At 46.7% G+C, this 26027-nt stretch overlaps 1 protein-coding gene across 1 annotated transcript in view; it reads right to left on the reverse strand.

Annotated features, from left to right (window-relative positions):
* The window catches only part of LOC126291536 (protein PRRC2A-like), a 695341-nt gene that overhangs the window by 167280 nt on the left and 502034 nt on the right, over positions 1-26027 (reverse strand). Inside the window, exon 6 of the mRNA XM_049985037.1 lies at positions 17620-17934. Within this exon, the coding sequence (XP_049840994.1) occupies positions 17620-17934 (315 nt within the window). The remainder of the gene's footprint in view (positions 1-17619; positions 17935-26027) is intronic.

Genomic DNA, 26027 nt, shown 5'->3' on the forward strand with positions numbered 1-26027 from the left:
TCGTAAGACAACTAAAGTTGTTAGATATTCAAATGCATTAATTCGGACCCGATTTACGCTGAAAAACATTAGTTCCAATTTTGGCCACCACGTGAAAATCTGGCGCTGTACATAATCTAGTCGACGTCTCCGGTGATCATATTAAAAACTTCTGCAAACGGAGGTTAAAAATAACATCGACATTATACCTTTCTCACTTTTTTGACCTTTACTTCCCACGTCTCATTCCTAATCCATTATATATGAAAATATTTCTGTACGTCTCTCCTGCATTTACAGCGCCAGATATGCACATGGTGGCCAAAACTGAAACTAATTTTTTCACTGTAAATACGTTTTGCATTAACACATTATAATATCCAATTATTTTCGCTACCATACGATAATTACTGAGTTGCTACACTTTCATTATAACCACCCAATATACAAACCGATGTTATATATAGGTAGATAGTCATATGTTAATATGGATATCTTTTCACATATTATTTCAGTTCATCCAGTGTCAGGGGCTACCACTAGAGTTTACTCGCGACTCACAAAAAGTAAGGAGCTTATTTATGGATTACTTCCCGATGTGCGTCTTTTCAGCGATGCAAGTACGGATGCCAATGCGCAACCAGATTGAATATCGCAGGTGGAGTAGCTGTTGGAACGAGAGGATATTCAGCGAATTGACAGGTCGGTCTGTTCGCGCGACTTAAATCCCATGTAGGAGGCGTTGTGGAGACGTATTCACGTGCACTAGCGTCCACCCAGCAGTTGCCAGCTCTGCTGCTGGAGGAATGGAACGCCCTGCCACAAGAACTTCTTTTCAACCTTGTGGGGAGCACGACAGCCTGTTGCAGAGCATGCACTACAGTCTGTGGTGATCACACACCAATGGAGAGCCATGTCTCGCATTTGTTATTATCCAGGGATCATATAAAATCACCATGACTTCAGCGTCAGTATTGCCTTTGCATCAAAGCGTCATTTCGGTTTGTCTCATTGCGTCTTTCTTTCAGCTGTATTCTGTACTGAACTGTACTACGCTGTTTCAGTTCGTCCTATGTATGGACCAAGTTTCATCGAGCTACGATACTTGGCAGTGACTTATTATGCGAAAGTTAATTTAATTCTTAACACGTGAAGCGACCCAGTGGACGCACTTGACAACGCGAATGAGACTCACATTGCCTTTCATACTTTTAAAGTACACTCATGCTTATAAATGAAGGATAATGCTGACACATGGTGAAACAACACTCTGGTGGGCGGTTTGCGGGTTTAAATCACCTCGGGGTATGACCATGCGCTGCATTTGACCTGCGGTCATCACACGTTGGCGCTGGCAACATTCCACATAAGCAGAAGTGTGTTGGTGCATGTCAGAGTACGGTGCAGCGAGTAAGTGTGCAGACATTTTCGGATGTGCTAATGGCGACTGTATGTTGAAAATGGCTCAAAGAACACATATTGATGACGTTATGAGGGGTAGAATAATAGGGCGCCTGGAGGCTGTCAAACACAGCACATAGTAGCACGGGCCCTCCGGGTGCCAGAAAGTGTGATCTCAAGATTATGGCAACGATTCCAGCAGACAGGAAACTTGTCCAGAGGCTACAGAACGGGATGTCCACAGTGTAAAACACCACAAGAAGACCGATATCTCACCATCAAAGCTCGCAGACGGACACAGAGTACTGCAGGTAGCCTTGCTCGGGACCTTACCGCAGCCACTCGAACAACTGTCCCCAGGCACCCAGTCTACAGACGACTGAGCAGATATGGTTTATTCGCCCGAGACCTGCAAGGTGCATTCCACTGACCCCTGGTCACAGGAGAACCCGTAAAGCCTGGTGCCAAGAACGCAGTACACGGTATTGGAACAGTGGTCCCCGGTTATGTTCACGGACGTGTCCAGGTATAGTCTGAACAGTGATTCTCGCTGGGTTTTCATCTGACGTGAGCCAGGAACCAGATACCAACCCCTTAATGTCCTTGAAAGGGGCCTGTATGGAGGTCGTGCTTTGAAGGTGTGGGGTGGGATTGTGATTGGTGCATGTACACCCCTGCATGTCTTTGACAGAGGAACTGTAACAGGTCAGGTGAATCGGGACGTCATTTTGCACCAGTATGTCCGCCTTTTCAGGGGTGCAGTGGGATCCCACCTTAGAAGATGAACAACTATATTTTAATTTTTATAGATCTTCAAGGCGATGACCAGTACAAAGGTTCCTTTGTACAAAGGATGACACCGTAAACGCAAGGATGTCTCTGCTGGGAGGGAGTTGGTGGTTAGGACCGGCCAAGTAGGTAACATCTGTAGACTTCGCTCAGAACACGCTTGGAAAAGTGACCGATTCTTTTTAAGAACATCCATTAAGGAGACCGTGATTAGAATAGAAAAGTCGCTCGTAGCTGCCACGAATCTGTACAGCAACGTCATCTAACACTCGGGCACTTTCCGATAATATTTTATACAGGCAATAGATTTATCGACGTACTGAAACGATGAGCTGCGCAAGTGCTAATACGTCACTGACAGAGAATTTTGCTGCACGATCAAATTAATACTCCAGTAATTACCGTTTTCTTTTAAAACTGAGCGCTAAATGTCTTTATCGAAATTCGATAGGTCGTGGAAGAAGGAACTCATCGACATAACAGCCATCTGCGTGAATATTTCGGAAGCAAAGGCTGCCATGTGAGTGCTGTTTTCCACAGTACACTGCGGGTATAAATTGTAACTGACGCAGTATAATGCTTCATGTGCTTTTTGTTAGTTTTGAACGTAGATGTTCGCTATGAGAATTTTTCCCTCATGTGAGTAGATTATTGTAAAATACGAGTAAATAGTACTGTAATTGAATCCTCTCTGCTATTATTCCTGTAGCTGGTTACACCCTGTCACTCTCTGATTAGTGTTACTGGGGCCATCAGCCATACTTACGTACGAGAGCCATAGTCTTTTTAACAATTCCGTTCTACAGGAAAGTGTAAATGGCTGGATTATGGGACATGCTTCCATTTGATTCACCTCTCCCCCACCCATTTTACATGTTTAAATACTTGAAATACCTGTAGATCATAATTTGTTTTTATATAGTCTCCCATGTAACAAAACGCTTTTATATTTGACATAATCTCTCAGGAACCGTACAGCTTTCATTCAGCGAACCCTCACAGGATTTCTTATTCACCATTACATAGAGGACTTTTGCCATGGCCAGTAACGTCGCGAGATTTGTCCCCGATAGAACACATGCGGCACCAGTTAACACGTCAGCCCCGCCCCAGTGCCAGTGATATCGATGTATCTCAATACCGTGATTACATTTTCAGCAGGACAATACTCGTCCACACGTAGCACGTGTCTCTATGGACTACCTGCGTGGTGCTGAAATACTATCTTGTTCAGCAGTAACCCGGGATATATGCGCTATAGTACTTCACGCATGGCACCAGTTCGTTAGTGAACTCACTCTCAACAAACATCAGCAATGTCAACCACAGCAATACTATCAATAGCAATGCACTCTTCAACACGAGTCGTGCTGATATAACTTTGCATTAAATAATACGTTTCCCATGTATTTGGACAAGATGATATTTGAAGCGTACTCGCGTGCAACTGACTGCGAGAAAGCAGCATTATCGTTGACGCTCTCTCTATTCTCGGACCTAAGGGAGCTTTGGTTCTGCTAACTATTGTGAAAAGATATAGTCTAGCTTCTGATCTGAGTATGCACGAATGTATTACGACTTAAGAGTGAAGGCATTGTAACGAGACCGCTATCTTTAATTGAAAGGCATTTTCTGATTTTGTGCAAGAATAGTAAGTCAATAAACCAATTTCTCGGCATCATAAACGAGATGTGTATTGTATAAATTATTCTCCATCTTATGGTTTCACATTTCCAAATATTTGTGCATGCCTACGAGACATTTCCTTGGACTGTGGAAGCTAGAGCTTGCAAACTCTATACGGTCACTATTTTAAAGACTCTTAAACAATTCCACTTCGACGGACAGGCTTTCAAAGAAATGAGAGTCGGACTGTAATTAACGTAGAATAAGATTTCTACAGATTCATTACGCTGAGTCTACCTGAACAGAAACGTCGTCTAGTGAGATCTGTTTGGTTATTTACTCATTTCAAAGACCTAAACTCTTTTCTTAGAGAGACTGAGAAACGAAGAACTAATTCCTTAAATCAGCAATAATAATAATAATAATAATAATAATAATAAAACCAAAGCAGTAATGAAATGAATAATAATAATAATAATAAAAGCAATTCATCGAGGTTAATTTTTGTCTCTGAAAGGAAATTTTTAACACAGATCTCCATACAATATCTGTGTTCAGTGTGAAATAATGACTCCTCTCATGAATCATGATATCTCAGTATAAATATAACAATTTACCTTTCACGCGAGAGGGAGTTACACTGGTTTCGGTTCACGAAACCACCATCACTGTAAGGAAAGCTGGACAGCATACATATCAGTACAATGGCATTTAAATACAAATTTGCCTCTAGTCACGTGGCATTGTACTGATACGTATGCTGTCCAGCTTTCCTTACAGTGATTGTGGTTTCGTGAACAGAAGCCGGTAGAGGAATAGAGTTGTGTTGGCTAGCATTTTTTCAAGTATTCAAGTACTTGACAGTTGTAGACTTGTTTTAAGAAAAGTATGAAGAGATACAATTGCGAGCCAGCTTGCCTAAGGAGAGGAAAGAACGGCTTTGTTACAGCCTTCCCAACCGAGTCACAGCAAGCGTCCAGCCTACAGGGACTAGCAAGTGGGCTCATACTGCCAATGTGATTTAATTTTGTAATCGCTGAAATGACACCACATATCCTCTAAACCCGTGAAGTTTCATTTCGTTTCCGCCTGTAGTTGTGTCATTCTCTTTCTTTGTGAGGAAGCGTAATTTCCATTTGCTGGTAGCGACCAAGATTTTAGAGGGGTATCCCCGCGTTGTAAGACATATTCTGGAATTGGAACTTTCCTCCTGAATGTTCCGAGCTGGGACTCCCTCTGGGCCATTACCTCCTCGCCTGGTGTTGAGTGCAGAGTCCTTGACTGCCCAATGCGTCATTACTCGAATTCGCACAGTACATGTATGGTGTACAACGATTATAACAAGTCATTGCAAAGCGACAGAAATAAAGGGTCTGTGACTATTTCGGTTTCAAGGGACACTGTACATGAAAGATCCAGACAGATGTAAACTGTGCGGCGCGTCGCGACACGAACTCGGCACCACTCATTTATAAGGTAATTCGCTTAGAGGCTGAGCTTCCGCGAAGATTCAAGTTGGGAAAGACATACAGATAGAACTGAAGCTGTGTGGATGTGTAGCAAGAGTATTACAATGTCGACAAAACACTGTCGAGATTTTTTCTGAAATGATATCTGTAAAGCTAGAATTAACACATACGGGTTTACTGCTGTGGGCTTCAGTCCGTAGACCGGTTTGATGCAGCTCTCTGCGCTACTCTAATGTGTGCAAAACTCTTCATCTCTCCGTAACTTTTGCGACCGACATCCATTTGAATGTGGTTACTGTATTCGGAGGAGAGTCTTCCTCTACAGTTTTTACTCCTCATGCTTCCTTCCTTTATCAAACAGACGATTCCTTGATGCCTTAGTATGTGTACTGTCAATCGATCCTTCTTTTTATCAACTTGTGCACAAATTTGCTTTCTTCACAATTTGGGTCAGTATCCCCAAATTAGTTACCCGATCCACCCATCTAACCTTTAGCATTCTTTCGTAGCACCACATTTCAAAAATTCACTTCTTCCCTGAAATGCTTATCATCCACGTTTCAATTTCCATACAGAACTACACAACAGACAAATACCTTCAGAAAAGATTTCCTATCACTTACATTAGTTTTGAATGTACTTTTTCTGTGATCTTTGTCTTGCTATTCCCAGCTGCGTTTTATATCGTCTCTAATCACCAATCATTATTTATCTTGTAACTCAAATAGCAAAACTAGTCTACTGCTTCTAGAGTCTACTTTTAGTGTCTAATTTCCTCAGAACTGCTTGATTTAATCCACTATACACCACTAGCGTTGTTGCAATTCGGTAGATGCATATAAGTCTTAAAGTGCGTATAGGCTATACAGGGTGGTCGGAAATTCCCGTTACAAACTTCTAGGACTTGTAGAGGGGAGTGAGTGCGTAATAGTTTGAATAGGAACACATGTCCGGAAACGTACCGTTTTCGTGCTACAGCCGTCTGAAACGATGTTTGCTAGGAATGTTTGCAACGCGGTAGTCATAGTGAAAGGTGCTTAAGTCAGATCGACTGATGTGATTTGACATCCTATCCTACTTCACTGATCTGGCTGAGCCTCATTCAAGCGTCTGTCAGTGTTTCAGCAACACGGCTGAGTACAAGTTTGCATAACACACCGACATGATCTTCCTGAATGGCGAAGCTCACCGCAATGGAAGAACTGCTCGTCGCCTCTATCAAGATAGTTCTCCACAACTTCAGACTACATCGCGTACCCTTTTCGCCACAATCACGCAGCGGTTTCGAGAAAGGATACCTTCCAGCGGCGCTCCAGGGAGGCCCCACACGCCCGAACTGGAAGAGGCATTAGTGCATCATGTTGATGAGAACCCGTCAACAAGTACACGAGCAGTCTCATTGTCTATTAACGAGTGGAAATGTAAAACAAGTGATTCACTGGATCACGCCCAGTCAACTACATGTAAAAATGGTCGCATTACCAACACGTTCTCAAATGGTTGTAGCACGAAAATGGTACGTTTCTGAAAGTGGGTTCCTATTCAAAATGTTATGTACTCACTCCCCACTACAAGTCTTAGAAGTTTGTAGTGGGAATTTCCGACCACCCTCCACATTCTACAATTGTTGGCTTTATTATGTTGAACCCATGAAGTGCTGCAACGACAGGAGTGGTAAGAGGTAATGTACTCTTCGTTGGACGCATCTGAAGGAACAGAATAATAATTAGAGTCGTTCAATTGGTTTTCACATTTTTGATTACGGACGTATCACTGACGAAATAATTTCCTTTACCTTTGTTGGCCCACATCAATATTTGCAGGGCACTGAAGAGTAAGTTTTACAGCGGTCCACAGAAACATATGACTATGTTTCAATGAAACACTAATGATGCTTTCGCAGAGCTACCCGTTTTTCTTGAAGTTATGTGTAGATGTTACACCATTCGCTATTAAACTTTTTCAGTATCAACTTTTGATTTCGTTTCGACAGAGGCACTTCATTAGTTCGCTGTCTTGCATCACATCTATTCGTGAAAATTCTAGAGGAAGTGTAAAATACTCAGTAACGACAAGCAACTCTTTGATCGATTTGTGGCTCGGTTTTGGATACGAGTTGAGTGAACTTTTGCCAGCTAGTTCTCTTCTGACTAAAAGCCGATTTCTTTGTTTCAGATACGTTTACTAGACTGTCGCATAATGAAGAGAGTGTAAAAAGTCTCCAAAAACGGTGTCTTCTATTTCTACGAGTGGCGGTATTGCTCAAAACAGGAAGTCGCTGTACTGGCCGAGATATGCGCCTACCTGTCTTCTCATTTCCGTCTGCCTGTCAGGTAGTGAGTACACATTGTAGGCAGTGTTGCGTGTGGGTACCACGCATCCTGACAGATCCTCAGCCCTTTTTTGCAGTGAATCGCCCACTATTTCGAATACACCCTGCTCCGTTCGCTTTGAATCAGATGCATTGGTCACACGCTCCTCTAATGTTTGCGCATTGTCGATGGCTGTGCATATGAGTACACTACTCCCTTTAAACGTCCTAATATCCAGGAGGTCCACGGATTCAGGTCCGATGAGCCGGGAGGCCACGCTTCTGGACCTCGTCTAGCAATCAACTGGCCAAGAAATGTCGCGTGAGGTACCACCGCAAGCTCCATCGATAACAGGCTGCAAGCCCGTCGCGCTTAAACCAGTCTTTCTGCCCAATAGCGCCGCCGATTCTTCGCGCAGAAAGCGGTGATAGGTAGCACCTGTTAATCTGTTCCATAGACTGTGTGGCCCTATTAGGCTGTCAGGAGCAGTTCCTGGCTTTCAGGTGAAGCGGAAAGAGATAACGCACATTTTGGAAACGTTGTCTAAGTCCCGTAAATTACGTATGGAAAAATATAAATGCTTGCCAAACGTTTAGCACACATTAATCGCCTCTGAGAAAAATATCGCTTCTGTAAATATATCAATGAAACTGAAATTTTAAACAGTATATAAAATTGACTGTATTATGCCAAACTTTCCTCCTGGGGTAGGTAATATGACGCACCATGGGTAGTAGAGATCAGTCATGATTGTACTTCTGGAACTTGTTAGTTAACTAAAAAGATGAGTCTAGCAGACTGGATCTTTTATTAAATTACAAGTTAAGAGAAACAATGAAGGAGTTAGACAAGGCCTAACTGCCATAAACGCGTGTGGTAATTGATACAAAAGTAAAAACTGAATGAAACTGTTCGTAGGTAGATAACGAACAAAGAAATTCCAAGATAGAAAGTATTATTTTACTTTTGTATAACTGCAATTTTTTCTGATTTTTCTTCTAATTTCTTCCACAAATCGCCCATACGTTGCTCTAAACTGAACAATCTACATCCATTCACCGTTTGCACGCTACACATTGTAACCAGTCACCTTTCCATTGGGTTTCAGAGTGAAGTTCCGGACATTCTACACATTCATCTTCATCGAATTCCTCTGAGTCAGCACAGCGTTGGCCGCATTTCTCAAATCATCTACACTTCAAGAAATTCGGATCGTTATCCGTATACAGGTATTGGGTATGATATATTTAACCAGCAGGCACAACGGAGGTGATATACACATATCAAAACAAGTTTTGCATCACGTCGGTTCCAAGAGTTCCAGCACATGTACAGAAAATTGGAATAGAGATCAACAAAACATTATTTCCGCCCTTTTTATTGCTCATGAAAAGCACACATTGCATGTTGGACCACCATATAGCGAGACCTTCAGGGGTGGTGATCCAGATTTCTGTACACAGTAGCACGTCCTCTTGCATTGATGAATGCCGGTATTCGTCGTGGCATACTATCCACAAGTTTATAAAGGCAGTGTTGGTCCAGATTGTCCCACTCTTCAACGGCGATTCGGCGTACATCGCTCAGAGTGGTTGGTGGGTCACGTCGTCCATAAATAACCCTTTTCAATCTATCCCAGGCATGTTCGATAGGGTTCATGTCTGGAGAACATGCTGGACACTCTAGTCGAGCGAGTTCGTTATCCAGAAGGAAGTCATGTACACGATGGGGGCTCGACATGTCGTCCATGAAGACGAATGCCTCACTAGCATGCTGCCGATATGCTTGCACTATCGGCCGGAGGACAGCATTCACGTATCGTACAGCCGTTACGGTGCCTTCCACGAGCACCAGCGGCGTACGTCAGTCCCACATAATACCATCCCAAAACAGCAGGGAACCTCCACCTTGCTGCACTCGCTGGACGGTGTACCTAAGGCGTTCAGCATGACTGGGTTGCCTCCAAACACGTCTCCGACGATTGTGTGGTTGAAGGCATATGCGACACTCATCGGTGAAGAGAACGTGGACGGCCGCTGTGACCGAGCGGTTCTAGGCGCTTCAGTCCGGATCCGCGATGGTGCTACGGTCGCAGGTTCGCATCCTGCCTCGAACATGGTTGTGTGTGATGTCCTTAGGTTAGTTAGGCTTAAGTAGTTCTAAGTCTATGGGACTGATGACCTCCCATAGTGCTTAGAGCCATTTGAACTACAGACAACAAGAGCAGTGTACCACCTTCCTGGTGGAATGACTGGAACTGATCGGGAGTTGGACATCCTCCAACTATAGGCGCTGCCCATGCATGGTTGTTTACATCTTTCGGCGAGTTTAGTGTGATCTATGAACAGTCAAAGGGACTGTGTCTGTGATACAGTATCCACAGTCAACGTCTATCTTCAGGAGTTCTGGGAACAGACCTGATGCAAAGCTTTTTTTTTTTTTTTAATATGTGTAGACCAAATGTACTACACTGTAGGCGCGAAAAGCCCGCACCATAAGGTTGAAACCAATTTTATGTTTGCGTATTCTCTCCTGCTACTTCGATGCGTCCACTGCCCTAAAGAAGCAGTGAAGAAGACGCGCCTTGCCTTTCCGCTGTAAAAATTTCTGACTAAGAATTAACACTCCCCACGCCATTATCATTAATCTGTCTGTCGCTTGCATTATTCGGTTTTTCATTAATTCCTTTGTGTGCTCATTATATAACTAGACCGGACTATCTTCGCAAAATTTAAGACACTACGCACGGCCAGTCGGTGGCAAAAAATTCGCTCCGAAAACTTGCTCACAGTTTCTATAGAACTTGCAGCACGCCCGTCCTTTAGAACCAGTAACGAATAGATTGGCACTACCACATACCGGCGAGTATGACAACGGAAGGTGTTTATTGTCACTTTGTCGCCGTAAGGCTGCTTGCTTTACTCTGCACTAACACTGAAGCAATCGCCATGTATCATTTCTACAACTGCTCGAGAAGTTGCATCTGCTCACACGTGCGTATTGTGGTAATTTACCACGCCACAGTAAGACAATATACACCACCAAATAGTATACATAACTCGTCACAAGTTAAGCGGGCCATCTCTCGACAGGTATAGGTTTCTGTAGGTTTAAGTATAGGAACTTTTATTCTAGTTTTGGTCAATACTACCTCCTGCAAGAATACGCGACATTTTCTTTTAAAGAGCCTATAATCAGGAGTTGTTCGTATCTCGACTAGATGTTTGTTTTCATAACGAAAATGGGGACTTTCCGACCTAAATACACTAGTGGCCATTAAAATTGCTACACCATGAAGAAATGCAGGTGATAAACGGGTATTCATTGGACAAATACATTATACTAGAACTGACATGTGATTACATTTTCACGCAATTTGGGTGCATAGCTCCTGAGAAATCAGTACCCAGAACAACCAGCTCTGGCCGTAATAACGTCCTTGATACGCCTGGGCATTGAGACAAACAGAGCTTGGATGGCGTGTACAGATATAGCTGCCCTTGCAGCTTCAACACGATACAACATTTCATCAAGAGAAGTGACTGGCGTATTGTGACGAGCCAGTTGCTCTGCCACCATTGACCATACGTTTTCAATTGCTGATAGATCTAGAGAATGTGCTGGTCAGGGCAGCAGTCGAACATTTTCTCTATCGAGAAAGGCCCGTACAGGACCTGCAACATGCGGTCGTGCATTATCATGCTGAAATGTAGGGTTTCGAAGAGATCGAATGACAGGTAGAGTCACGGGTCGTAACACACCTGAAATGTAACGTCCACCGTTCAAAGTTCCGTCAATGCGAACAAGAGGTGACCGAGACGTATAACCAATGGCACCCCATATCATCACGGCGGGTGATACGCCAGTATGGCGATGACGAATACCCGCTTTCAATGTGCGTTTACCGCGATGTCACCAAACACAGATGCGAGCATCAAGATGCTGTAAACAGAACCTGGATCCATCCGAAAAAATGACATTTTGCCATTCGTGCACCCAGGTTCGTCGTTGAGTACACCATCGCAAGCGCTCTTGTCTGTGATGCAGCATCAAGGGTAACCGCAGCCATGGTCTCCCAAATGACAATCCATGCTGCTGCAAACGTCGTCGAACTGATCGTACAACTGGTTGTTATATTGCAAACGTCCCCATCGGTTGACTGAGGGATCGAGACGTGACTGCACTTTCCGTTACAGCCACGCGGATAATATGTCTGTCATCTCGACTGCTAGTGACACGAGGCCGTTGGGATCCAGCACGGCGTTCCGTATCACCCTCGTGAGCCCACCGATTGCATATAATAGTCATATAATAGTCATGGGATCTCGAACAACGCGAGTAGCAATGTCGCTATACGATAAACCGCAATCGCGATAGGCTACAATCCGACCTTTATCAAAGTTGGAAACGTGAGCCGGCCGGGTACCTCAGCGGTTCTAGGCGCTACAGTCTGGACCCGCGCGACCGCTACGGTCGTAGGTTCGAATCCAGCCTCGGGCATGGATGTGTGTGATGTCCTTAGGTTAGTTAGGTGTAAGTAGTTCTAAGGTCTAGGGGACTGATGACCTCAGAAGTGAAGTCCCATAGTGCTCATACCTATCTGAACCATTTTTTCGGAAACGTGATTGTACGCATTTCTCCTCCTTACAAGAGGCATCACAACAACGTTTCACCAGGCAACGCCGGTCAACTGCTGTTTGTGTATGAGACATCGGTTGGAAACGTTTCTTATGTCAGCACGATGTAGGTGCCACCACCGGCGCCTACCTTGTGTGAATGCTCTGAAAAGCTAATCATTTGCATATCACAGCATCTTCTTCCTGTCGGTTAAATTTCGCGTCTGTAGCACGTCATCTTCAGGGTGTAGCAGTTTTAATAGCCAGTAGTGTATTACACATAACTCGTCACAAGTTAATCGGGTCATCTCTGTACAGGTATTAGTTTCTGGAAGTATAATTATAGGAACTTTTCTTGTAGTTTTGGCCAATAATACCTCCTGCAGGAATACGTGACACTCTTTTTAAGAACCTATAATTGGGATTTTTACTTATCTAGACGTGATGTTTGTTTTCAAAACGAAAATGTGGGCATTCTGACCTAAATAGAAATAGCCATAGGTCGTGCCTGGCTGGGTCAGTCGGTAAGAAGATTTCGGGTTTGAGACAGTTTTGACTAGCGCGGAGGAATGGAAACAGCGTCTAGTGCGCGGCCGACTGAATGGTTCCCTCGGGATATCTTTGCCTCGTCCGACAGGAAACGCTGAACAGCCAACTGCCCGGACGGCGGCGTGCGTCATCTCACCTTGCAGCTGTCGGCGACGCAGACCTAGGTCTGAGCGCGGTGGCCTAGGCTGCCGCGCCTACGAGGCGCGGCTTCCGCCGTGGACTGCAGGTTGCATACAGTGCAAGGCGGCAACAGGTCGGCGCTCTCGGCCGCCGGCGTTGGAGGGGGAACACTCACCCCTCACTGCCGCCCCGCCTAGGGAGGCTAGGGCTGTGCGGGGGCGGGGGCGGGGACGGTTTAGTCTCTGGAAGGCAGTGTGGGCACCAGTCCAGCCACCACAGGGGCGCAACCAGTGCGTTCTTCTCGGCGGGGAACGATGTCACAGGCGACGGAGCATACGAGGTACTGTGTATCGGTCGCCATAGACCGATCGGTCGCTTCCACAATAAAAATAGGCACAGAAGCCCTACGACATGCTGCTTTTGGGCTCTTCAGACGCTGGTGGACATCATCTCTCCCATTAGCAGAAACCTGGGAAGGGAGTGACTCAAGGGACCCCTTCCTGGCGAGAGGAGCTGAAGAAGACCTACGCAGCTGAGAAGTGGGGACTGGTGTCCTTGATGGTGATGGTTGAGGGGGTGGGGGAAGGTGCTCCCAAGAGAGGTGGTGCCGGATCAACGGGGGGGGGGGGGGGGGGGGGAGGGGGTGATCCCCCACCATAAAGGGGCAGGGGAAGCCTTCTGGCTCTGAAAGCCGACTGGAATTCATGGAACTGTTGGGGCTACCACTATTCTCGTAGCTGCGGCATACAAGGAGATCAAAGCCACAGGATGTAAGTGTTCCAATTTCGTTTTAGCCTCGGGGATATGGTGCTAACACCACGTAACACTGTCCTAGTCTCGGTAGTGATCTCGTTACGTCGAGTAAGTGACTCTAAAAGTCTCTTCACGCATGGAACATCCAGCTGAAGCCACTCACTGACGATTAGCTCCAGTAGAGCTGCCAAATTGCAGGATTTTTTTATTGCTAAGTTTCACTTCCTGTTCAGAGTAACCCCCGACGTTTCCTGTGGGGTAATATCAATAAAGACAGTGAAGTGAGGAACGGACGTGTGCAGCCCTGTGTAGCGTATTTATCAAAAAGATATACGTGATTCAATCAAATTAATGTGCGCACTTGTCAAAAGCCTGAATAACCACATTTTGCAGCACAGACGTGCAGGAAGAGGGTTCTGGAAGCTGTGGTAAGTCCATTGTTGTGGCCAGTTGAACTACGTCTCGGTTGAGGATCCATGACAGGAACAGCACCATCCAACTGGTCCCACAGATCCTCGACTGGGCTTAATTCAGCGAGTTAGGTGGCCAGTGGAGTACAGTCAGCTTATCCTGGTATTGTTCAAACATGCACATACACTGTGAGCTGCGTAACACGTTACGTTCTGCTGCAATCCCAGGACCTACATGCCTCGCTCACACCTACATGTAGGTGTGGACGTGGTATTGAAGGATGGACGTGTACTTGAGTTGATCCATTAATCCTTCCAGAGAATGTGCCACAAAAACATTTCCCAGGCCATAAAGCTACTTCCTACAGCTTGGACGCTTCCGACGATTGTTGCGGGCTGTACACGCCATTGGCAACCTGTCCGGTGGAGAATAATACGTGATTCATCTGAAAAGGTCACCTGTCGCCACTCAGTGGGCGAGCAGCTGCGCTACTGGCGCCCAAATTCCAGCCTTCGCCGTCGATGAGCAGCAGTCAGCATGTGTGCACGAACCAGGCACCTGCTGTAGGAGCCCATACGCGGCATTGTCCGTTGCGGAGACACTGTTGGCAGCCCCTTAGCTCATCTGGGCTGTCAGCTGCTGCTTATCCACACACATTTCCGCAGCTGTCGTTCACCCATCTCACCTATGGCTCGTGGTGTACCATAGTTGTCTTGGCACAGGTTTCGGACAGTGTCATTTTGCTATGCACAGCTACTTTAACCACGGAGGTATATGAGCAGTTTAAAAACTTAGCTGTTTCAGAAATGCTTCCACCTTTGGCCCGAAAGCCAACGATCGCGCCACTTTGGACGTCAGGGGAATCGCTCCGTTTCCGCATTACGACAACGACTGGGTATCGTCTCAGTTGTGCGACTGGATTAGTGATTTCCTCTCAGGAAGGTCGCAGTTCGTAGTAATAGACGGCAAATCATCGAGTAAAACTGAAGTGATATCAGGTGTTCCCCAGGGAAGCGTCCTGGGACCTCTGCTGTTCCTAATCTATATAAATGACCTGCGTGACAATCTGAGCAGTTCTCTTAGGTTGTTCGCAGATGATGCTGTAATTTACCGTCTAGTAAGGTCATCCGAAGACCAGTATCAGTTGCAAAGCGATTTAGAAAAGATTGCTGTATGGTGTGGCAGGTGGCAGTTGACGATAAATAACGAAAAGTGTGAGGTGATCCACATGAGTTCCGAAAGAAATCCGTTGGAATTCGATTACTCGATAAATAGTACAATTCTCAAGGCTGTCAATTCAACTAAGTACCTGGGTGTTAAAATTACGAACAACTTCAGTTGGAAAGACCACATAGATAATATTGTGGGGAAGGCGAGCCAAAGGTTGCGTTTCATTGGCAAGACATTTAGAAGATGCAACAAGTGCACTAAAGAGACAGCTTACACTACACTCGTTCGTCCTCTGTTAGAATATTGCTGCTCGGTGTGGGATCCTTACCAGGTGGGATTGACGGAGGACACCGAAAGGGTGCAAAAAAGGGCAGCTCATTTTGTATTATCGCGTAATAGGGGAGAGAGTGTGGCAGGTATGATACGCGAGTTGGGATGGAAGTCATCAAAGCAAAGACGTTTTTCGTCGCGGCTAGATCTATTTACGAAATTTCAGTCACCAACTTTCTCTTCCGAATGCGAAAATATTTTGTTGAGCCCGACCTACATAGGTAGGAATGATCATCAAAATAAAATAAGAGAAATCAGAGCTCGAACAGAAGGTTTAGATGTTCGTTTTTTCCGCGCGCTGTTGGGGAGCGGAATGGTAGAGAGATAGTATGATTGTGGCTCGATGAACCCTCTGCCAAGCACTTAAATGTGAAATGCAGAGTAGTCATGTAGATGTAGATGTAGACGACCGCATTGTGACCCCCTGGTCCTCCTGACATACTTTATATACCCTTCACTGTTAGTGGAGTCACCTGTCTTTGTAGATGATTGATACATGTTGACTTCAAACATAGACAGTGGTCAAGTTAATGTGACTGTACATTTGATCACTGAACATGTTGCAATAAACGTCACTACTCGTGTTCACTCTAACGTAAATGTAACCGTCTCTAAAAGGCGGTCAAAATATCACAGAATCACTTCTACACTGAACAACACATTCTGCTCAGAGACGGCTGAACGCCTCATTGAGTTGTCGGTGGACTCGACGCCCCACATCGAATAACAGGCAAAATCTCGACTCGTAGACCCACACTACCCGCCACCAGTCAACTTCCGTCTAATTTCTGTGTGCTTTGCCCCCATGAAGACGTGTATTTTTATGTACCCTTCAGAAACTTTACAAGTTATCCTATTATAAGTGTGCAGTAGACACTGTGTTCGATTGGAGGCTGGCAGTGACTGACAGTAGCAATTGCTATCCTATTTGAAACGTATCATCAAGGACAGGGCGTGGCAGTCGTAGAATTCGCACCAAACCCTCGCGTCCAACATGAGTACCTTCTGTGCTTTCGGCTCTTGAGAAAGAATGACTAGTTCTCTACACAGATTCAGACACCTCACCGAATGTCTCCTAAATAGACTTCAAGACGTCATAAAGGTGAAGGGTGGACAAACCCAAAATTTATGAATGGTGGGCTCCATGTGGTTCCCAAATCATGCAACGACCGTAAACCATAAAATTACCAAATGTGCGGCAACCAGTCGCAAAATCATGTTTTATTTATTCACTTTTGCAAATCGATTTCAACTGATTAACAGCCATCATAGGTGCTTTCAACCAATATGTGCCCTTAGTAGTTATACTGTGTTAAGCAGAGATTAAAAAAAGTGAGGTCTGCTTAAGACATATTACTACTCAGGGCACATATTGGTTGAAAGCACCGATGATGGCTGTTAATCAGTTGAAATCGATTTGCAAAAGTGAATAAATGAAACATGATTTTGCGACTGGTTGCCGCATATTTGGTAATGATTTGTCGACTTAGAGGTGATGGGATACTTCTGATCACATAATGTATCTGAAGCAGGTAATGTGTGTTAAAGCCTAGAGGAGGCCTATTCCTAACAGTGGACGTCGAATGGTTGATGATGACTGCAGGTGGAAATATGTAGTTTGTTGTGCCGATCGCTTTTTCCATGAACATGATGATGATGATGATCATCATCATCATCATCAACACCATAATTCGTGACAGTGGCTAGATAGGACTGTGTAAAAAATAATGGAATGTGTAAAGATTGGACTTTGTACAGGTGCTGATGACCGTGTAGTTGAGCGCCCCACAAACTAAATATCATGCGATAGCTCTTCACTTTCCTGTTCAGCTTCTTGTTGGACTATCGATGGTCGAAGCCCAGCTGTGGTGTCGCCGGTCAGCTGAATATACAACATTCGGCTGGCCTGGGACACCGGATGATCATGTGAGAAGAAATCAGAGAGCAATATGACGCTGCTTAGTGACCAACAAGTTGTCACGTAGAATGAGAACGCCCACTAAAGCGTGCAGGCTGACGATGACCGAGAGAGTACGCGATCGGCCGAGCGGCAGACGGCCGGAGGCCGGGATGCGCAGAGAGAGTGGGACCCACCTACGGAGGAGAGGCGCGACGTCCTGCCGGTGCTGACGATGGACAGGGAGTCCTTGCGCTCGTGCGCGGAGGCGGCGGCGGCGGCGGCGGCGTCCAGCTCGTACTTGGAGAGCGAGCCGCCGCGCGGCCGCCCGCCCGCCTCCTGCTTGACGCCGGGGCCGAGGCCGCGGGCGGAGCGCGCAGAGCCGCGCCGGCTGCGCGGCCGCTCCTCGCAGCCCACCGGGTCGTCGTCGCCCAGGTCCAGCTCCTCCGTGCTCGAGCGCAGGTCCGCCGCGTCCTCCTTGAAGCCCAGGCCCAGCTTGCACGGCACCTCACCTGCAACCGAGGCGGCGGCGAGCCACTTCAAATGCCATCCTACCACAGCGTTTAGAAAAACTTAACTTTCGTGCAATTATATACCGGGAGTCAGTATAAATTTGAAAACTTAATAAACCACGGAATAACGTAGATAGAGAGGTACAAATTGACACACATCCTTGGAATGAGGTGGGGTTTTATTAGAAAAAAAAAGTTCACAAAGTGTCCGACAGATGGCGCTGGACAGCAAAACGTCAGTGACTGCACATGACAATCGTATATAAAAGGAGCTGTAATAAGAGAGAGAGAGAATCCGCCCCCTCCCCCCTACCTTTTACAAATCCCTTCAGATCCTTGAACGCCATGCTCTCCGCCTCGCCTATCGCATCCGTCTCCCCTCCCCCTCGCGGATCCTGTACGACCTCATTCCGTTCCCCCAGCTCCTCCTTTTCCTTGAAAGGATACGGATCCTGTACACCTCCCGTAAACTCGATCCTCCTCATCCACTTGTCTCCCCCATCCTCTCCCACCCCTGCCCGCTGCCGCACCTGTATTCCCACATCCCACCCGGTCTCCATCTCTCCACCCTCCTTACCCTCTCCCAAGGTGGCTTTTGCTGGCTCCCCCTGCCTGATGATGCCCTCCTCCCCTCCATCTACCCCTCCTATCAACTTTGATCCTCCCTCCCTCTTCCTGTGTTTGTTCCTTTGGGCACCCTCCCTTCCCTTCTCTCCCCCTTCCCTCCCTCCTCCCTTTCTTCCCACTCCTCCCCCGGGCTTCCCCTCCAGCCCTTCCTCGATCTCCTACTTTCGTCTCCTCCGCCATTGGCATCCTTGCTCACCCCTCTCCCTCCCACTTCCCCTTTTTCCCCTCTTGGCAGGTCCCCAGACTCGTACACACTCTGTGGACATTCGTGCACTGGAGATCATCGCCATCAGTTTCGCGTGTGTGTGTGTGTGCCGTCGTTTTGTGTTTTTAGTGTCCACCGTCACGCTCGTACGTTCACTTGTGCCGTCGGATTCATCAGTGTTCCGTGCGCTGTGTCAACATGTTTTCAGTGTCGTTATAGTCGAGTGTCAACGGCTCCGTGTTTTTTTTTTTGTATTTCTGTGTCCACTATTTTTTGCCCGTCACTATGTTTATTCTGGTTCTCCATGCTGTGTTATGTCATTGTCAACTCTATGGCTGAAGAGCGGCGTAGCATGCCGCTGACAGCCTTCATTGTCAACTCTATGGCTGAAGAGCGGCGTAGCATGCTGCTCACAGCCTACCTGATTGCACAGGTATGAAAATAACAATAAAGAAAAAAAAAAAAAGAGGGAGAGAATCAGATGGGCCAGCAGTCGCAGCATGTTGAAGTTACCTCAAAAGGCATTTTTAGTGAAGCTGTATTATGAGAATGGGGAATATGCTAGTTCAGCGTCACGATCCTATCGCCATAGCAAAGGGATTCGAACGGGTAAATGTCCTTTGACAAATGGAGCTATGGCGAGAATGATTTCGAAGTTCGAAGCCACAGGTTGTTGAGACGATACACCCCGTAGTGGCCGACCGAGCACAAGGCGTAGTGCTGCTGAGACAGTTTAGGAAGAAATGGAGACTGTAGCGGGTTCGTCCTTGCACAGGAAAGTCAGCGCTCGTGCAGTCGCACGTCGCACCGGCATTCCATACACTACTGCTTGGTTGGCACTTAGGCGTACCCTCCGATGCTATCCGTCGGAATCATGAACTGTTACCTGGCGATTTAGTGAAGCAGAGGGCATTTGCGGTGTGGGCGTTTCAAAAGATGGCGGAAGATGACGATTGGTTGAGTAACGTGTTGTGGACCGACGAAGCTCATTTCACGCTCCGAGGGTCTGTCAGCGCCCACAACTGCAGAATTTGGGCTATCGAAAATCCTAGAACTGTCGTGGAAACTCCGTTGCATGACGAGAAAGTCACGGTATGGGTTGGATTTACCACATCTACCGTTATCGGGCCTTTCTTTTTCGAGGAAATGCGTGATTCTGGTTTTGTACCGTAACTGCTACCGTGACGGGTCAGAGGTACGCCGATATGTTACAGAATCGCATCATCCCCAGCCTGACTGATAAACACCTGCTGGAACGTACGATGTTTATGCAGGATGGTACTCCACCCCATATTGCTAGACGCATGAAAGATCTCTTGCGAGCGTCGTTTGGTGATGATCGTGTGCTCAGCCGCCACTTTCGTCATGCTTGGCCTCCCAGGTGCCCAGACCTCAGTCCATGCGATCATTAGCTTTGGGGTTACCTGAAGTCGCAAGTGTATAGTGATCGACCGACATCTCTAGGCATGCTGAAAGACAACATCCGACGCCAATGCCTCACCATAACTCCGGACATGCTTTACAGTGCTTTTCACAACATTATTCCTCGACTACAGCTATTGTTGATGAATGATGGTGGACATATTGGGCATTTCCTGTAAAGAACATCATCTTTGCATTGTCTTACTTTGTTATGCTACTTATTGCTATTCTGATCATATGAAGCGCTATCTGTCGGACATTTCTTGAACTTTTGTATTTTTTTGGTTCTAATAGAACCCCATGTCATTCCATGCATGTGTGTTAATTTGTACCTCTCTATCTACATTATTCCGTGATTTATTCAGTTTTCAAATTTATACTGACTTTTTGACCACCCGTGTATATGAAGATAGTAACTGTTCTCGAAAGAGCAGATACGATTGATGACGATGCAGCTTCTCTAGAATAAATGATAATTTATTGAAACCCTCAGGTGCCGACAGGTGTTGATATACCTCGATGGGACAGCTGAAAATGTGTGCCCCACCGGGACTCGAACCCGGGATCTATTGCTTTCATGGCAGACGCTCTGTCCACCTGAGCCACTGAGGACACAGAAGAATAACGCGACTGCAGGAACTTACCCCTTGCACGTTTCCCGTGTCCTCGGATGGATAGTGTGTCTGCCATGTAAGCAGGAGATCCCGGAGTCCCAGTCAGGGCACACATTTTCAGGAATCCCCATCGAGGTACATCAGCAACACCTGTCGGCAGCTAAGGGTTTCAATTAATTATCATTTATTCTAGAGAAGCTGCACGATGATCAATGGTATCTGCTCTTTCGAGAACAGTTACTATCTTCTATGTATATTTAAAGGCTACCCAGCCATTGACCTTCCTCTGTGCGAATGCGCACAGATTGCCCGAACTATTACGGAAATCGTCACCTTAGTGTGCGCGAGTAATGAGTGAATGGGCAAATATCTGTTAAGTACATTATGTATGTAGATTGTGGACAGTTGGGAATGTGGGTCTCAACGGAGGCGTGCAAGGGATAAGTCCCTGCATTCGCGGTATTAATCTGTGTCCTCGCTGGCTCAATGGATAGAGCGTCTGCCATATAAGCAGGACATCCCGGGTTCGAGTCCCGGTCGGGGCACACATTTTCAGCTGTCCACATCGAGGTATATCAACAACACCTGTCGGCGGCTAAGGTTTCAATTAATTATCATTTATTCTAGAGAAGCTGCACGATGATCAATGGTATCTGCTCTTTCGAGAACAGTTACTATCTTCTATGTATAGTTAAAGACTACCCAGCCATTGATCTTCCTCTGTGCGAATGCGCACAGATTGCCCGAACTATTACGGAAATCGTCACCTTAGTGTGCGCGAGTAATGAGTGAATGGGCAAATATCTGTTAAGTACATTACGTATGTAGATTGTGGACAGTTGGGAATGTGGGTCTCAAGGGTAGCGTGCAAGGGATAAGTCCCTGCATTCGCGGTATTAATCTGTGTCCTCGCTGGCTCAATGGACAGAGCGTCTGCCATATAAGCAGGACATCCCGGGTTCGAGTCCCGGTCGGGGCACACATTTTCAGCTGTCCACGTCGAGGTATATCAACAACACCTGTCGGTGGCTAGGCTTTCAATTAATTATCATTTATTTCATGGAACTGATGGCTTTCAACACAGCTGATTTCAATCGTACTTAACAAACAGAATAAAAACATTTCACAATTCAGGCAGTGGTCGCAAGAGAAAAAGTTTTAGAGACTGATGCGAAATCACAAAGCGAGTCCCATAGGGTTCACTCTTGGGTCCACTTATATTTCTTATACAGGGTGATTTTTTTCCACCGTTTACAAACTCTAGGGATTGATCGATGAGAGGATACTGAACAAAAAAGGTCTAATGAGCTTATGTAAAGAAACGGATGGTTTTCATGCTAGAGACCATTTATTCATTCATACTTTGTTACAGAGACTGTGGTCTAATGCGCGCTGTACCACGCCGCCACAGTTACGATATGCATGGTCTCCTAGATGGTGCTACTGTTCCTCATACGTCATGCCCTAGTGCCCTCTCCTGCCAACGTACTTCGTAATGTAGTGTCCGATTCACTTCTCTCGCTAACTCCCTTTCTAGTGGGTGTGTACAGCGTTGTACACAATGGTTCCGTATTTTAATCGAGAGCTTGCCGACACGGTGTGTTTACTTACGGAAAGGCAAATAGCGACCGTGGGCGGGCAGCAGGGTTCTATCAGGAGACCTATCTCCACCGACAACAAGCACAGCCTTCAGGTTTTTGCAACAGTTTGTCTGAGACAGGGTCGTTTTAGAAAGCAGGAAATCAAGAAGGATCTAGTCGAAATGTTCGGAAACCATACTTGCATGAAAATGTGATTAACGCTGTGGAAGGCGACCGTCGTGTCAGTACCAGGAAGTTGGCCCGCCAGTGTAGGGTAAGCCAGACGATCGTCCGGAACATTCTTCACGACAGCTGTTACTGTCCGTATCACTTAGCGCGTGTGCAGGGATTACTAGCGACAGAATTTCCCCGTCGAGAGCGGTTTTGTCACCGGTTTCTTCACCAGGCATCCATCCTGTTCACAGATGAGGTCACCTTTACGCGGAGTGGTATCTTCAGCTTTCATAGCAGTCGTCTGTGGGATACTATGCAGAATCAGGATGGTATGGTGATAGCGAATCATCAGCATCGGTGCAGCCGGAATGTGTGGAATGGTATAATAGGCGATCCTATTTTGTGACCAGTCTCCCTTCTACGGCGCCTAACAGGCCGGAACTATCAGCGTTTCTTGCCAGCCGGAATGTGTGGAATGGTATAATAGGCGATCCTATTTTGTGACCAGTCTCCCTTCTACGGCGCCTAACAGGCCGGAACTATCAGCGTTTCTTGCCAGCCTGAATGTGTGGAATGGTATAATAGGCGATCCTATTTTGTGACCAGTCTCCCTACTACGGCGCCTAACAGGCCGGAACTATCAGCGTTTCTTGCCAGCCGGAATGTGTGGAATGGTATAATAGGCGATCCTATTTTGTGACCAGTCTCCCTTCTACGGCGCCTAACAGGCCGGAACTATCAGCGTTTCTTGCCAGCCGGAATGTGTGGAATGGTATAATAGGCGATCCTATTTTGTGACCAGTCTCCCTTCTACGGCGCCTAACAGGCCGGAACTATCAGCGTTTCTTGCCAGCCTGAATGTGTGGAATGGTATAATAGGCGATCCTATTTTGTGACCAGTCTCCCGTCTACGGCGCCTAACAGGCCGGAACTATCAGCGTTTCTTGCCAGCCGGAATGTGTGGAATGGTATAATAGGCGATCCTATTTTGTGACCAGTCTCCCTTCTACGGCGCCTAACAGGCCGGAACTATCAGCGTTTCTTGCCAGCCGGAATGTGTGGAATGGTATAATAGGCGATCCTATTTTGTGACCAGTCTCCCTTCTACGGCGCCTAACAGGCCGGAACTATCAGCGTTTCTTGCCAGCCTGAATGTGTGGAATGGTATAATAGGCGATCCTATTTTGTGACCAGTCTCCCTTCTACGGCGCCTAACAGGCCGGAACTATCAGCATTTCTTGCCAGCCGGAATGTGTGGAATGGTATAATAGGCGATCCTATTTTGTGACCAGTCACCTTTCTACGGCGCCTAACAGGCCGGAACTATCAGCGTTTCTTGCCAGCCGGAATGTGTGGAATGGTATAATAGGCGATCCTATTTTGTGACCAGTCTCCCTTCTACGGCGCCTAACAGGCCGGAACTATCAGCGTTTCTTGCCAGCCGGAATGTGTGGAATGGTATAATAGGCGATCCTACTTTGTGACCAGTCTCCCTTCTACGGCGCCTAACAGGCCGGAACTATCAGCGTTTCTTGCCAGCCTGAATGTGTGGAATGGTATAATAGGCGATCCTATTTTGTGACCAGTCTCCCTTCTACGGCGCCTAACAGGCCGGAACTATCAGCGTTTCTTGCCAGCCGGAATGTGTGGAATGGTATAATAGGCGATCCTATTTTGTGACCAGTCACCTTTCTACGGCGCCTAACAGGCCGGAACTATCAGCGTTTCTTGCCAGCCGGAATGTGTGGAATGGTATAATAGGCGATCCTATTTTGTGACCAGTCTCCCTTCTACGGCGCCTAACAGGCCGGAACTATCAGCGTTTCTTGCCAGCCTGAATGTGTGGAATGGTATAATAGGCGATCCTATTTTGTGACCAGTCTCCCTTCTACGGCGCCTAACAGGCCGGAACTATCAGCGTTTCTTGCCAGCCGGAATGTGTGGAATGGTATAATAGGCGATCCTATTTTGTGACCAGTCTCCCTTCTACGGCGCCTAACAGGCCGGAACTATCAGCGTTTCTTGCCAGCCGGAATGTGTGGAATGGTATAATAGGCGATCCTATTTTGTGACCAGTCTCCCGTCTACGGCGCCTATCAGGCCGGAACTATCAGCGTTTCTTGCCAGCCGGAATGTGTGGAATGGTATAATAGGCGATCCTATTTTGTGACCAGTCTCCCTTCTACGGCGCCTAACAGGCCGGAACTATCAGCGTTTCTTGCCAGCCTGAATGTGTGGAATGGTATAATAGGCGATCCTATTTTGTGACCAGTCTCCCTTCTACGGCGCCTAACAGGCCGGAACTATCAGCGTTTCTTGCCAGCCGGAATGTGTGGAATGGTATAATAGGCGATCCTATTTTGTGACCAGTCTCCCTTCTACGGCGCCTAACAGGCCGGAACTATCAGCGTTTCTTGCCAGCCGGAATGTGTGGAATGGTATAATAGGCGATCCTATTTTGTGACCAGTCTCCCTTCTACGGCGCCTAACAGGCCGGAACTATCAGCGTTTCTTGCCAGCCTGAATGTGTGGAATGGTATAATAGGCGATCCTATTTTGTGACCAGTCTCCCGTCTACGGCGCCTAACAGGCCGGAACTATCAGCGTTTCTTGCCAGCCGGAATGTGTGGAATGGTATAATAGGCGATCCTATTTTGTGACCAGTCTCCCTTCTACGGCGCCTTACAGGCCGGAACTATCAGTGTTTCTTGCCAGCCGGAATGTGTGGAATGGTATAATAGGCGATCCTATTTTGTGACCAGTCTCCCTTCTACGGCGCCTAACAGGCCGGAACTATCAGCGTTTCTTGCCAGCCTGAATGTGTGGAATGGTATAATAGGCGATCCTATTTTGTGACCAGTCTCCCTTCTACGGCGCCTAACAGGCCGGAACTATCAGCGTTTCTTGCCAGCCGGAATGTGTGGAATGGTATAATAGGCGATCCTATTTTGTGACCAGTCACCTTTCTACGGCAACTAACAGGCCGGAACTATCAGCGTTTCTTGCCAGCCGGAATGTGTGGAATGGTATAATAGGCGATCCTATTTTGTGACCAGTCTCCCTTCTACGGCGCCTAACAGGCCGGAACTATCAGCGTTTCTTGCCAGCCTGAATGTGTGGAATGGTATAATAGGCGATCCTATTTTGTGACCAGTCTCCCTTCTACGGCGCCTAACAGGCCGGAACTATCAGCGTTTCTTGCCAGCCTGAATGTGTGGAATGGTATAATAGGCGATCCTATTTTGTGACCAGTCTCCCTTCTACGGCGCCTAACAGGCCGGAACTATCAGCGTTTCTTGCCAGCCGGAATGTGTGGAATGGTATAATAGGCGATCCTATTTTGTGACCAGTCACCTTTCTACGGCGCCTAACAGGCCGGAACTATCAGCGTTTCTTGCCAGCCGGAATGTGTGGAATGGTATAATAGGCGATCCTATTTTGTGACCAGTCTCCCTTCTACGGCGCCTAACA

The sequence above is a fragment of the Schistocerca gregaria genome, chromosome 9 (genome assembly GCF_023897955.1).
Source record: "Schistocerca gregaria isolate iqSchGreg1 chromosome 9, iqSchGreg1.2, whole genome shotgun sequence".
Taxonomy (NCBI): Eukaryota; Metazoa; Arthropoda; class Insecta; order Orthoptera; family Acrididae; genus Schistocerca; species Schistocerca gregaria.